General features: G+C 56.4%; 1 protein-coding gene across 5 annotated transcripts in view; it reads left to right on the top strand.

Annotated features, from left to right (window-relative positions):
• Positions 1-1,319: 1,319 nt before the first annotated feature.
• CROCC (ciliary rootlet coiled-coil, rootletin) overlaps positions 1,320-13,667 on the top strand; it is a 76,571-nt gene continuing 64,223 nt past the window's right edge. Inside the window, exons 1-3 of one of the 5 annotated variants that reach the window (XM_089773017.1) lie at positions 1,320-1,803; positions 4,850-4,991; positions 6,252-6,400. In XM_089773017.1, coding sequence (XP_089629143.1) covers positions 1,747-1,803; positions 4,850-4,991; positions 6,252-6,400 — 348 coding nt within the window. In that variant the 5' untranslated portion in view covers positions 1,320-1,746. The remainder of the gene's footprint in view (positions 1,804-4,849; positions 4,992-6,251; positions 6,401-13,667) is intronic. The other 4 variants (XM_089773016.1, XM_075906402.2, XM_089773015.1 and 1 more) reach the window with 4 other exon arrangements.

The raw sequence follows: 13,667 nt of genomic DNA, 5'->3' as shown, positions 1-13,667 counted from the left end.
AGGAGTTCCACAAGTTGACTGTGCACTGAGTGAAGAAAAACTTCCTTTTGTTTGGTTGACTTAAAGTCTACAAAAACCCAGGTGGGCAATCTTATCCTGTGATTGCCTTGAGCCCTGGCACATGAGGCTGAATATCTCCCTGCAAGTTTTCCTTGCCTGTAATGGTAACTGCGAATTCTTGATCCCCAGGAGATTTAAAGAAAGTTTAGCTTGATAGCTGTCTGCCTGGCCTACTTACCAATAGCTGAGGGGGCGGGGGTGCAAAATCCTCATTTCTTTATTGCTGTTATTATGCTCCCCATTTCTATTGTTTATCTGTATGGTCTGACTCTAGTTCCTTGATTGTTCCTGTCTCCACATAATTAATGAGGCTGGGTGTAAACCAATTAGATAGAACTGATGAATCATGTTACAACACAAGTATCAGAGGGGTAGCCTGTTAGTCTGAATCTGCATAAACAACAAGAAGTCCGGTGGCACCTTATAGACTAACAGATTTACTGGAACAAAAGGAAAAACTATGCAGCACTTTAAAGACTAACAAGATGGTTTAAAAGGTGATGAGCTTTTGTGGGCCAGACCCACGTCCTCAGATGCTCCTGACAAAGTGGATCTTTGCCCACAAAAGCTTATGCGTCTATAAATCTGTTAGTCTACACCAGCGTTTCCCAAATGGTGTTCCAGGGAACCCTGGGGTTCCGCAAGAAAATTCCATTACAACAACATGTTGTTATTAAAAAAATAATTAATATTAAGCATTTATGAATTATTGAAAACAATTTTCATTTGTGTCGATCTCATGACCTTGTTTAGCATTTGTTTATTATTATCCTTACTTATTTGTGCTCTGCTTTTCAGCTCCATATATAAGACTGTTATTGGGGGTTCCACCACATTCTTTTGAGTTTAAATGGGTTCCGTGGCCAAATAAAATTGGGAAACACTAGTCTATCCGGTGCCGGTCTATCCGGTGCCACAGGACTTTTCGTTGTTTACGTTACAGTACATTAGGGTTGGTTAGTGAGATTTCAGTAGACTGATGGGTTAAGGCACGACTACTATCAGTATGAGGTTCAGAGGGGGAGTCGAATTCCTCTGTAACAGGAAAACCTTAAACCACCACCAGTCTAGCAGCTCCTTAAAGACTAACACAACATGTAGCTGGGATCCTGAGCTTTCGTGGGCACAACCCACTTCGTCAGATGACCGGCCAAACAGGGGCTGCCATTGGGGACAAACAGGAAGGGGCTGGAGAAAAGGGACGAAAGGAAGGAAGCTGGATCCAACCCCCGTGCACATGGAGTCGCCTTGGGCCACTGTTCCCGGTGCAGGAGGAGCCCTGGGCCAGCCCGTGTAAACATCCTTTCTCCTGCGGCTTGTGGGCGCCTGTCGCTGTCCCCCGCTCCGGCTCCTTGCTGCGGCCAAGCCCCCAGCTCTGAGCCCGGAGCAGGGGAGGATGCGGATGAATGAAATCCCCAGGAAGGGGCGGGATTCCTAGGCTGCCTCCCCCCCAAGGGCCGCCTGCCCTGCCCGCCTATTGGCCGCAGCGCGGGGGAGGTTTTAATCCGAATCCAGGCGCTGCCCGGGGGAAGCGGCCCGGGCGCTCCAGAGCGGCCGCCCGGGAGCAGTCAGCCCCGCGGGGGGAGGCGCTGGCTCTAGCCGAGCGGGGATGGGGGCGCCCTGGCCGGCTGAGCGCTCCTAGCTGGCTGCCCTGGGCCGGCTGGTGGGGGGCTCCCGGGGACCCCCATGAGCGCCCCCGAGCGCGCAGCGGGCGCCGAGCTGAGGCTGGAGGCGGTGATCCAGGTGGGTTGGCTGCTTCGCTTTTCCGACTCCCCCGCCGGGAGCAGGGGCTGGGCCGGACCCAGAGCCCCCCCCCCCAACCGGGCTTGGCTGGCGGGGCGCCGGGATGGAAAGGGAGGCGGGGGCGCCCGCTTCTGGTCTCGGTCCGGAGGGTGGCTAGAGCCAGCCCCGTTACACCCCCAGGGCGCGGAGTTGGGCGGGGGACCCCGCGCCCGATTCGGATTCCACACTGATTCCAGTGGACCCGCTCCCCGTTCACACTGGGGCACGCGAGAAGCGAATCCGGCCCCTGGTGTAGTCCAGAGACTCCCTCTTTGTCCGCTGCCTTGACAGTTTGGGTAGCAACCGGGTTTGTGCCCGTCCTGGAGGGCTGCCTTGGAGATGCAGTTGCTTGGCTTAAGGGCGATGTGCCCCTAAAAGGCTACAGACGGGAAACTCCTCCTCCCCCCACTTCTCAGCCGGACCCTGCCAGGCCTGTTAGACCTTCCCTTCCCGGGCCTTGCGTGGCCAGAGAATCAGCGGGGCAGCTGCAGGATGAAAAGAGCCAGAGCGTATTGGAAGTGGCCCTGAAGCCTTTGTCTCCCAAGCAGGTGCCAGGCTGGAGTTATAGGGGTGTTTGGAAAACCTTCTGGCCCCAGTTTCAAGCCTGTAATCACATCATCCCTGGAGTTCTGCCGCCGGCTGCCCAGCCGGAATGGGGGGACAAGGACTCCGAGTTCAGTCCCAAAGACAGCCGGGGAGGCCCCGGGCAGGCCCGGGCCATTGATTATACAATGGGAAAGAAGCAGAAAATGCCCTGAGCCCAACTTTTCTACCTCCCGCCCCGCTGTGCAGGTCACCGGCCAAACACTCCCACGGTAAAAGGGGTGCCCATGCTGGCACCTGATTGGCTGGCTTTGTAGTAGGTGCTATTTCTATCCCCGCAAATGAAAGCTGCAACGGACCCAGCCGGAGAGGGTCTGACTCCAGATCCGATCCACGCCAGGAGAGGGGCAGAGTTTCTCTGGAAGGTGTTTGTGGCGCTCTCGGGTGAGGGGTGAGAGCTGCACCAGCGGGTGAAGGAGGCCTGTCCGTGTTGCCCTGGCAGGGGTGGGCATGGTGGGGCAGGGAGAGATTAGCAGTGTTTGTAACGGCTTAGAAAGTCTTTGCAGAGGGTGGATTATGGGGGTGCCCTAGCTCTGAACTTGGGTCCAAACCGGGGCTCCTTGTAGGGTAAGTGGAGGGGCAGAGGCTGGGTCATGAAGCTGGGATCCTGTCGCCTTTCCTGCGGGGGGTGAATTTGGTTCTTGGCAGGGTGCAGGGCAGGTGGAGCAGCCCTGGGCTCTTGCAGGCTTGGCCCTCTCCTGAGCAGGTGAGTGCAGTGAGTTTACTCAGCCAGGGTGGCTATGGGACGGGGATGGGGATAGGGACGGGACCCACCAGACTTTCAGGATTTGAACCCGGTTCAGCTGGGAGGCAGGTGGATGCTAATCCCCTGCTTCCGCGTCGGCTTTGCTTGTGACACGTCTGTGGACCTTGGTCCAATCCAGAGAGGGTCTAGCTTGACGGACAGAGTCCTGAGCATCCCAATACCTGTCAATGGCCTCTGTACAGTCAGTCAGTGACGTCCCAGCCACTGCTAGTCAGGTGGGTTGGAGCTGCCTCGCATTGTCTTGACTGCGTGAGGCCTGAGCAGCGTCAGGCTGCCTCCTGGTCTCCCTGTCCGGGGAGCAAGAGGCCCGTTCCCAGGAAGATGCAGGCGAGGTTACACTGATCCAGGGGTGACGGGTTAAAATCTCCGAAGTCCCCTTAATGTTGTCCCCTGGCGTGCTGATCATGCCACTGACGCCTGCCTTCCTGCTCTCTGCAGTGCCTCACCACCCCGTGCTGCTGGGCCAGATCCTCTGATCTCCCCCAGACAAGGCATAGAGTTGGGGTAACTGCCCCCTGCAAAGCAACACAGACCCTGAGTCAGCTCAGCTCTAGGAGGACTCGGTTCTAAGGGCTCAGCAGCCAGGAAACCAACCCCCAAATGGGACCAAACCCCAAATAAATCCGTCATACTCTGTGAAAACCTTTCCTAGAGAAAGCTGATAAGGTCTGCCCCCGTTCTCAATGAGAGAGAGAAGAGCACAGTGGTTACTTCCTCCCTCTCCCAGGTAACCATTGTTTACACTGGGCTTGCTGATACACAAAAGTGTTTTTATTAAGTACAAGAAGTAGGATTTAAATGGTTGCAAGTGAAAATAGATCAAAGTAACTTACTAAATTAAAATGAACCAAAACACTTAGCTAGTTCTAATCCACTAAGAATGTAAATTCTTACCCTAAACAGCTGTTCTTATCTCAGGTACAAGCTTAACATCAGAGTTGATTTTTGTTTTGACTTGGTTCTACAGCTTCTTCAGAGTTCTTTGTTGACAGGTATCCTAGGTATCCTCTTCGGTTGGGCCAGGCAATTTCAAAGGCCAGCTGAAGACAAAAGCTGATGGCTTCCCACTGCTTTCATAGATTTTCCCAGAGGGCGAGAATCCTTTGTTTGGCATTCTCCATCCCCATGGAAAAATACCAGGTTCAGGATGGATTCCAGCACCAGGTAGTTGGTCACATGTATTTCTAGGACCAATCACAGTCTGGGCTTACAGGACAAATCAGACCATTCGCAGGTCGTTGGTTTGATCACCGAGCCATTACATTTCCTGGGCATCAGTAACGTCCCTCATTAGCACATTTAGAATTATAACCGATCCACACTTCGTACTTCGCACATGAGCATCATCCATGCACACAAATAGGATCTAGAGATCCAGCAGGTTGTAACTATAAAATCGAGATGTTACATGATCTATTTTGCATAAAACATCTTGGAGTTATGCATATTCATAAGCCAATTTTCATGTCGCATGGGGGGAGTCAACACAAGGCAGTTATCAGAGTGCAAAGGGCCAGAAGGGGGCTGTCTGGGCTATGGAGAGCTGGGGGAGCTGCTGTCTGGAGGAGGAACTAGCGACCGAGCGCCGTGGCGGTGGGTCTGGCCCCCCAGCTCAGCGTGCTCTGTTCACGCCCGCAGAAGCTGGAGAGCAGCGTGCTGACTTCTGGGGAGGGGAAGAGTCTTATCATTCGGGGCGGCTCCGAGGACGCGCCACCCACCCGCCTGCCCGCCCGGATCCGGGAGATCGTTGCCAAGAACTTGTCGGTGCTGGCTAGCCCAGGTAGGGTTGTGGCAGCCTGGCCTCCGGCTGCTCGCTGTGCTGTGGGTCTGACCCACCTCCTGCCGCAGCACATGGGTTCTGCCCGGTCAGGCTACACCACGGGCAGCTGGAGCAGCTTTTCTGGGCTCCCGGCCCTTTCCAGGCTGTGTCTGCCTGATGGCTGCTCCTGGAGCCAGCCTGGCCAGTGTGGCATGTGGCTGCCTTCCTTTGGGACGGCCGCCGCCGAGGGAGAAGGGGGCAACAGCCCTGGGGCCCAGTGATTCAAAAGGGCCCAGGGCTCCACCCACCACTACCACGGCAGTGTTGGCAGCTGGAGCTCCGGGCCCTGTAAATTGCCACTGGAGCCCGGGTGGTGCACTCTGAGTGGTGCTCAGTGCTGGCTGGGGCATGGTATGGTCCAAGAGGTGCCCTTTCCCAGCCCCGCCTCTTTGGCCTGAGGCCCCGCCTCTTTGGCCTGAGGCTCCGCCCACCTTGGCCAAGGGCCCAGCAGTTCTGTCCCCCCCCCCCACTTTGGGACATGCAGTGGCAGCGCGCAGAGCCTGGGCCCCCAGGGTGCAGTGACCTGCCTGGACCCACGCAGGCCAGCCGAATTTGCACAGGGGGATGTTACCAGGTTGCGTGTGCAGTGCTGGTGCATGTCCAGGCTTGTGCCTCTCCCTCCCTTGCTCACCCAACCAGGGGCGAGCGGGGCCAGCAAAGTCGGCCGCACGAACCCGTCCAGCGCTGGGGCCTGGGCCCTGACAGGCTGTCTTCCGCCGAAGGCCCTCGCTGAATTCGGCAGCAGAGCAGTGCAGCCCAGGGAGCACTTGGAGCTAAGGGCTACGGCTGCCGGGTCCCTCGGTTACTATCCCCCCGCGGGGTCTGTGGAGAGCCTGCTTCGGATGCCGTCCTGCCCGTGTCTTGCCGCAAAGGGCCTCGTGTCTTGTTCGGCATGGCCTCGTGGCTAAGGGCTCCCTTGAAATCCCTGCTGCGTGGCTGCCCCAGGCTCGGTAGGGAGGGGGCAGGCTGGGTTGGGCCCCCCCTTGCTCTGTGGCACTGACAAGTGCGTCTCGGGGAGCGCGTGTGGTCACCCCGCAGTGCGTCCCCGGTATTGTCGGTGTCATGGCTGTTAGCAAGGCCTTAACCCGGGGTGATCTGACCCCTGGTAGGAAAGTCACAGGGCCAGCCTCATCTCTAGCCAGCCGCCTCCCTGTGGCTCTGGGGTGGGTGCCCCCAGCTGGCACTGATGCCTCTGCTACGGCTCTCCCTCTTCTCCCACAGCAGCCTGTCCTGGGGAGATGTCGCTTCTCTCCCTCCAGGAGGAGAACCGCATCCTGCAGCAGGAGCTGTCCCGTGTGGAAGACCTGCTGGCGCAGAGCCGGGCCGAGCGCGATGAGCTGGCCATCAAATACAACGCCATCAGCGAGAGGGTAGGTGTGGGCAGCCGGTCCTGTCCTGCTGGGGGGGGATCGTGTGCCACTCCCACTCAGCTGTGTGCTCAGGGAGAAGTCGTGTGTGCCGGACACGGGCTCAGCCGTGGGGGAGGGTCGCCGCTGGAGCTGGGCAAAACTTTTCTTGTGAAACTTCTTTTTTCCAAAAAGCAAAAAACCCCCCAAACCGTTCAGAGGGATGTTGACTAAACTGTTCAATGGACTCCGGTTGATTTCCCCCAAGTGTTTGCACTGAGGAGGGGAGGGGAACACACTGAAAAAAAAAAGTCAAAACTTTTTGGTTGGACATTTTCGAAAGGAAGCCGTTGAACTTTGCGCATTGAATAGGGGCTGGGGGTGGTGTCTGGGGGCGGGAAAGTGCTCGGAGTGGAACCGCCATGTTTCCTCGTTCAGCCCCCAGCCATTTTTTCACGACTTCTTGATTGGCCGAAAACGCTTGTTTTCCATGTGACCCAAATGACGCTAAAGCCCCGTTTTTCGGAATTGCCAGGGAAGGAATGCTCTGTTATTTGCCTAGTCGGGGCTAAGACAAGGGAGAGCTCTGAGTGGGGACCCTCCTTAGTGCCGTGCGGCTGAATCGGAAATTTCCTCCCTCCCACCCACCAGGCTCCCCTTGGTGCCTCGTGGTCCCTCTGGTCCGCAGCGCCGGCGGGGAGCACCATGAGGGTACGTGGGCAGGAGGGCCATGCACTGGCGAAGGGCTCGGCGTGGTCTGGCTTGGAAGCAGGAGACTGTGGGAAGGCCCACGGGGCCACAATCCACATGACCTCCCCCTGCCCAGGGAAAGGCCAGGACAAAACCTCTCCGCCCCTAGACCTGCCTCTTCCTGCCCTGCTTTGCCCCCTCCCGCCCTTGCTCCTCCCCCGCCCCATATCTTCTCCCAACCGATACGGACCAGGGGACTAGTGGGGTTGGGGTGGGATGCCAGCAGCGGGGTCCACCCCCCCGTTCCGCATTCACTGGCAGAGGTGGGGGAAGTGGAGCAACAGTCTCAGCTCATCCTGCCCCCTCCCTTCCCCCCCCCCGGCCACACTGTGCTGCTTCCCGCCGGTGAGTGCAGGGCGGTCCAGGCCTCTCTCCCGACTGACGAGGAGCAGAGCGAGCTGGAGCTGCCTTGCTCCTCTTCCTCCACCGCTGCCAGCTAGTGCAGAGGGGCCAGACTCGTATGGCGGGCTCCAGGCCCCCCGTTAGCCCCCAGGCTTTCTGGCTGCTGGCCAACCCCTTGCCCCTCCTGCCCATGGCGTTTGGTTCAGATGTGCCCCCTCATCTCCTCCCCCCCAGCGCCTCACGCCTGCTTGGAAGCAAATCGCCCGGGTTAATTTGGTTTGGCGTCTGGTCTCTTGGGGCTGGGGACCTGCCCCAGCTCCCTGGCCACTGTGCTCAGAGCATCTCACCTGCCACTAGACCCAACCCTTCCCCTTCCAAACCCACTGGATCCAGCTGAGCTCTGAGACCCGCTAGGGACGTGGGCTATGCCCCCTGGGCCATGCTGCTCCTCTGGCCTCACACTCGGCAGGGTAGGGGCAGGGTGGCGTTGCTGAGAGCTGGATCGCAGGGTGTGTGGCAAGCTTGGCGCAGCTGGTCAGATAGCTCCCGGTTACCGCTTCAGTCTGCACTGCTGCCGCGGCTTCGGCTGCTCCTGCCTTGCTAGGGGGCCCGTGCGCTCGCAGGCCTGGCAGCTGGCGACCTCCTGAGGTGCCACGGCAGAAACGTGCTCGCCAAGCCGAATGGGACCACGTCTCCTGGGCTGTGGCCGGAAGGCCTTGAGGGCCGCCAGGTAGTTGAGGTGAATCTTTAATGAACGTTTATGGCAGCGCGGGATGAAACCTGCTGGAGCACGTCCCACCAAAAGGAGCAACCTGACGGGCCTGTTCCCCTGCCGGGGGCCCTGTGCCGAGCGGGCCGTGACCCTGGAACAGCAGTTCCCCAGGGAAGTGGTGTGTGCTCCTGTCCACGTCAGGGGCTTGGGCCTGCCTGGGCATGTTCTCGCAGGGAATGTGGCTGGCGCTTGCCGGGACTTGCCCGGGAGGAAACAGAAGTGGTCGGGCAGCGTCCTTGCCATTCTCCTGGGCCCAGAACCTCGGGGCAGGCTGGGGGAGTTAACGCACGGAAATGCCCCCGGCAGGGGCACCAAGTGTCTGATTTTAAGCCAGCAGCTCCAGTGGAGGCTGAACTCTGGCTCTGAATCGCGCCCTTTGTGTGAGTCCCCGGGCGGCGAAGGCCCCGAGGGCCGGTTGGGCCCGACGGACCCTCCCACTCCCAACTCCCGCCTCTTGTGCTGCTTGAACGGAGCCTTTGTTGCTGCCTTTCTCCACGGCCAGGACAAAGTAGCTGGAAAGGGCCCTGTGGTGGGTGCAGGGGAGGGATGGGCGGGCGGGGGCGGTGAAAGGCTGAGTATGTAGCCAGCCCCTGTCGTGCTCGGTGACCGCTGACCTGTGTCCCACGAATGCCGTGCTGCACACGCATGTATTGCACAAAACGCCCCAAGGAGGCCTGATTGTGGGAGCTGAGCTGGGGCGTGGGTTGGGGGTTTGAAGGAGGGGACGGGGGAGTTATTAGGCTGTTCCCCAGGGAGGGGCACCAGGAGAAGGGCGAAAGTTTGGATTGGGGACGGGTACTTATGCTGTTCCCTCTCTCCCCCCCGTATATCCTGCCTGTGGCTGTCAGCTAGGATTGCCAGGTGTCCGGCTTTGAACCAGACAGTCGGGTATTTGAGGATTCTGTCTGGGAAAAAAATTAAGAAAATACCGGACATCTAAAAGTCCGGTATTTTCTAATTAGGTGAGTGTTAGTATTATTATTAGGAGTATCAGTACCTAGTTGTGAACTGCCTGGCTGGTAGACATGCTCACGTTGCTCAGATCTCTCTCTTGAGTAGTTGTAGCTAAATTAGCCCCCATCATATTGTATGTATAGTTGGGATTAGTTTTCCCAATGTGCATTACTTTTGCATTTCTCAACATTAAATCCCATTTGTCATTTAGTTGCCCAATCACTTGGTTTGGTGAGATCTTTCTGAAGCTCTTCACAGTCTGCTTTGGTGTTAACTATCTTGAGCACTTTGGTGTCATCTGCAAATTTTGCCACCTCATTGTTTACCCCTTTCTCCAAATCATTTATAAACAGATTGAATAGGACTGGTCCCAGGACAGACCTTTGGGGGACATCACTCATTACCTCTCTTCATTCTGAAAACTGACCGTTTATTCCTACCCTTTGTTTCCTGTCTTTTAACCAGTTATTAATCCACGAAAGGACCTTCGCTCTTATCCCACGACAACTTAGCTTTGCTTAAGAGCCTTTGGTGAGGGACCTTGTCAAAGGCTTTCTGGAAATCTAAGTACACTGTAGCCAGTGGATCCTCCTTGTCCACATATTTGTTGACCCCTCAAAGAACTCTAGTAAGGCATGATTTCCCTTTACAGAAACTATGTTGACTTTTCCCCCCAACAAAATATGTTCATCTATGTGTCTGACAATTTTATTCTTTATTATACTTTCAACTAATTTGCCTGGTATTGACGTTATACTGTAATTACCGGAATCACCTCTCGAGCCCTTTTTAAATATTGGTTCTAGCCTTCACTGTATCCTCTGGCAAGGAGTTCCACAGATTGACTGTGTAATGAGCAAATGCAAAGACCTTGGGGGAGGGGAGTGCCACCGGCAGTCCTTCCTGATCAGTGCCAGCGCTACTGGCTGTGGGGCGAGGGAGTGACACAAACGATCCTTCCCTTTGGGGCGAAGGGCTCTCTGAGCTAGTGCCCGGACGGGTGTTGTGTCACAGGCGTTCTAGGAGCGGTGTGTGAGGAGCTAGACATGCTCTGTGATCTGGTGAACGCTGAGCGCCCTGCGCTGTGACCCGGGTACGGGACGGTGATTGGCTGAGCCCCGGTGCTGTTGGAAGGAGGCAGATTCTTTCCTAAGTGTGTGCAGGGCCTGTGTGGTTATTTGCGGGGCCTAGTTCGAATGGGGCGCTGCAGCTCGGCACACCGGGCCCGGAGGTCCAGCTCTACCTGGGCAGGACTGCGGCGGCTGCTCCCCCAGCGGCGTGAAGAGCTCGTGAGTTGACAGCATGGGTCAGGCCAGGTCGCCCGGGGCACCCTCACCACCAGCACCCACGGCAGCCTCCTCCTCTTCTCCCGCGGACTGGGGGGGCTCCACTGGGCGGGGTGGGGGGCGCCGCTGCCATGTGTAGCCCACAGCTTCGGGACGTGCCTCAGGTAGGACGCGCTGCCCAGTCAGGCGGGGCCAATAATAAAACGGGTCCACATCTGGGTGAACCGCCGGCAGACGCCTGACACTGGCCCTGAGCCTGTGAGCCTTGCTTATCTGCTGGCCTGGGTGTTGTTTCCCTCGGTGATGGAGGCCTTGCCTGTCCTTCTCGACTAGATGCTTGAGAGTTTGTCTGTGTGCCTGTGCACCTGTCGGTGTGCCTGTTCAAGAACTCCTCCTACACCGTAATTGTTAGGACAGCCAAATTCGGTAGGCAGATGCTTATCCTAGCTTCACGCAAGGTCAGGGGTTGGTTGTGCCAGGAAAGCGGGATGTGCCCGGAATGGAGCTGCTTTTCAGAAAACCATACAGCAAAGAGAAAGAATCTCCAGACAGGTGAAAGGGGCTGGCTGGGGTCACGCCCCTGCTCTGGGGCTGCCCCAGCCCTGAGCCCCCACCGCACTGCCCTTTAGGCAGGGTGGGGGAGAGCTGAAATCTCTTCTCCCACCCCCCATTCCTACAGGGACATTGCTGGCTGTTCCCCTCTGCCAGGGAGTGAGGGGAAAGTGCCCAGTTTGCTCCACTCCTCACTCTGGCTGGGGAGCGCAGGGGGCAGATGCTCCTGGACCTGCCCCCTCCCCCAGCTGTGCCTGCTGGAGTTGCAGCTACCATGGAGAAGCACTTGTCCCCTGGTCCCAAGCTGCTCCGGTGAGAGAGAGCTGGAGTAGTCCTCCCTCCCAGGGCAGCCTGTATACTGAACCCCACCCCAGAGCACGGATTGAAATGAAGAAAATCTAGTGGGAAATATAACCCCAAACCACAGCGCTTGGGAGCGCGTGTCGTCCATAGACCTCAAACCCTCATGTCAGGATCATTCTCTGCTTTGTGCAGATGGGGAAACTGAGGCACGGCGGGGGGAGCGACTTGCTGAAGATTACCCGGCACGCTGGCGGCTGAGCCAAGGACCGAATGCAGGTCTCCTGCATCCCAGGCCTGCGCCTGACCCGCTAGGCTGCTCCGGCGGCAATTTTCCGCTTTGCTAGTGCAGCCTGTCCCTGGCGGGATACGCTCCCGTTCTCAGTCACAATCGCAAATGCAGTGGCCAGCAGGTGCCACCGTCCGGGGCTGCTGCCCCCAATGTGACAGCGATGGGGATGGGAAGGGGGAGGGGTCTGTGTCCATTCCCTAGTGAGATCGTCACCAGCACAGGCACTAAGTAGTCCCTGCTGGCAGCACGGAGGCCCAGGGCAGAGAGGGGCAGGGCACTGGCTGACCCAGCTGAGTGCTGGGGTGGGGGCACCAGCATGGAGCAGCACGCCCATGGGGAATTGTGCAGCATAACTCAGAGCCTTTATATTCCAGACCCCCAAACTTTGGGGGCTGGTGGCATCTCTGCACTTGTACCCCAGAACCCAGCCTACGCTGGAGGGGGGGCAGGGGCAGGAGCCCTTTTGCCTCGTCTCATCTTTTGAGGTGGTATTTTGGGCTCAGCGACCCACCGCCCTGTGTCCGTGGCAACGGGGAGGAAGAATGGAAGGAATCTCTGGTTGCTAAGGCAGCTGTTGCTAGGGGAGATGGTAAACTTTGTTCATTCCCAGGCCTGTGCCTTTGAAAAGGGGCCCGTCTTACAGACAATTGAATAGGGAGATAGGCAGAGAGATGGGGTGTGATGCGTCTCGGGCAGTTTATTCCGGGCTGGGCCGATATAAATACTGGGAGACTTGAACACAATTGAGAATAGCCCCAGAATAGCCAGAGTTCGTTCCCACTGACGGCAGTCACTTTGGGAGAAGGTCGGTCCTGCAATTTGGAATCCATTTGGCTGCGTCTAGACTGGCAAGATGTTGCTCGAAAGCGGCCGCTTTTGCGCAAAATCTTGCCGCCTGTCTACACTGGCCACTTGAATTTGTGCAAGAGCACTGACTTTGTAATGTACAAAATCAGTGCTTCTTGCGAAAATACTTTGCCACTGCCACTCAGGGATAAGCCCTCAGAGCTTTCTTGCGCAAAACCGCGACTATACTGGGCATGGATGCTTTTGCGCAAAAGATGTCTTTTGCACAAATGCATCCATGCCAGTCTAGATGCTCTTTTGCGCAAATACTTTTAACAGAAAACCTTTTCCGTTAAAAGTATTTGTGCAAAATCATGCCAGTCTAGATGCAGCCTTTGTGTATGAGGCATACACAAAGCTAAATGCATGAGGCCCTTGCTTGGCTTCTCGGGGGAATTTGGTCATTATGATGCATGGAATGGCTGTTGCAAATACAGCAACACAATCCAGGAGATGGGGCACCATACTGAAAGTAAGAAGCTCAGTGGTCTATTCCCAGCAGTGCCACAGACCTGCAGGACTCTGTGCCTCAGTTTTCCCAGCTGTAAAACAGGCACAAAGACATTGACTCTTCTTTGCAAAGTGATTTGAGTTGTAGGGATGGCTGATTGCCCAGTCAGCAGTCTTCCCCCCACACCTCTCCATGAACTGTATTGTTGTTAGCTTTTTCGTTTATTACCCAATTAAAAAAAATAGAGAAAAACTGATTTCCCTTCAGCTCCAGTTTCCCGGAGGAAATGAGGAGATCTGGCTTATATGTTGGCTTGTTTTTTCCCCCTCCCCGATGCCTGTTCGAAATAATCGTTTAATTGGATTTTCTACAGCAAGTACAACATCCCTAAGCAAACTGGTGCAGGGTTTGGGAACCGGACAAACGGAACACCCGGTAGATGTGTATATTTCAGGCTCACATCCTGGTACGTGTCAGAGAGCATGTTTGTGATCAGGAGAGGGACAGATCAGAAATACAAATATGGATCAGTTGTCAGCCCTCATACCGCACGTCTCATTTGTGGGATCTTAACACGCAGTGCAAATATGGACCGCTCTCATTAACTTCAACTGCGGCCCAAAGGTTTCCCAGTGTTGCCCGATTCACCCGATCTGACTCGAGAAGTGGGCTGGTCCCCCGGGTGCGGAACTGCTACTGAGTTGGAAACAACTTTGATGTTTTTAAAGCAGATAAAGTTGGGGAGT

This window comes from Pelodiscus sinensis, chromosome 24, assembly GCF_052426305.1.
Source record: "Pelodiscus sinensis isolate ZL-2025 chromosome 24, ASM5242630v1, whole genome shotgun sequence".
Lineage (NCBI taxonomy): Eukaryota > Metazoa > Chordata > Testudines > Trionychidae > Pelodiscus > Pelodiscus sinensis.
Note: the sequence above shows the minus strand (reverse complement) of the source record. Positions and strands in the feature narration are given on the sequence as shown.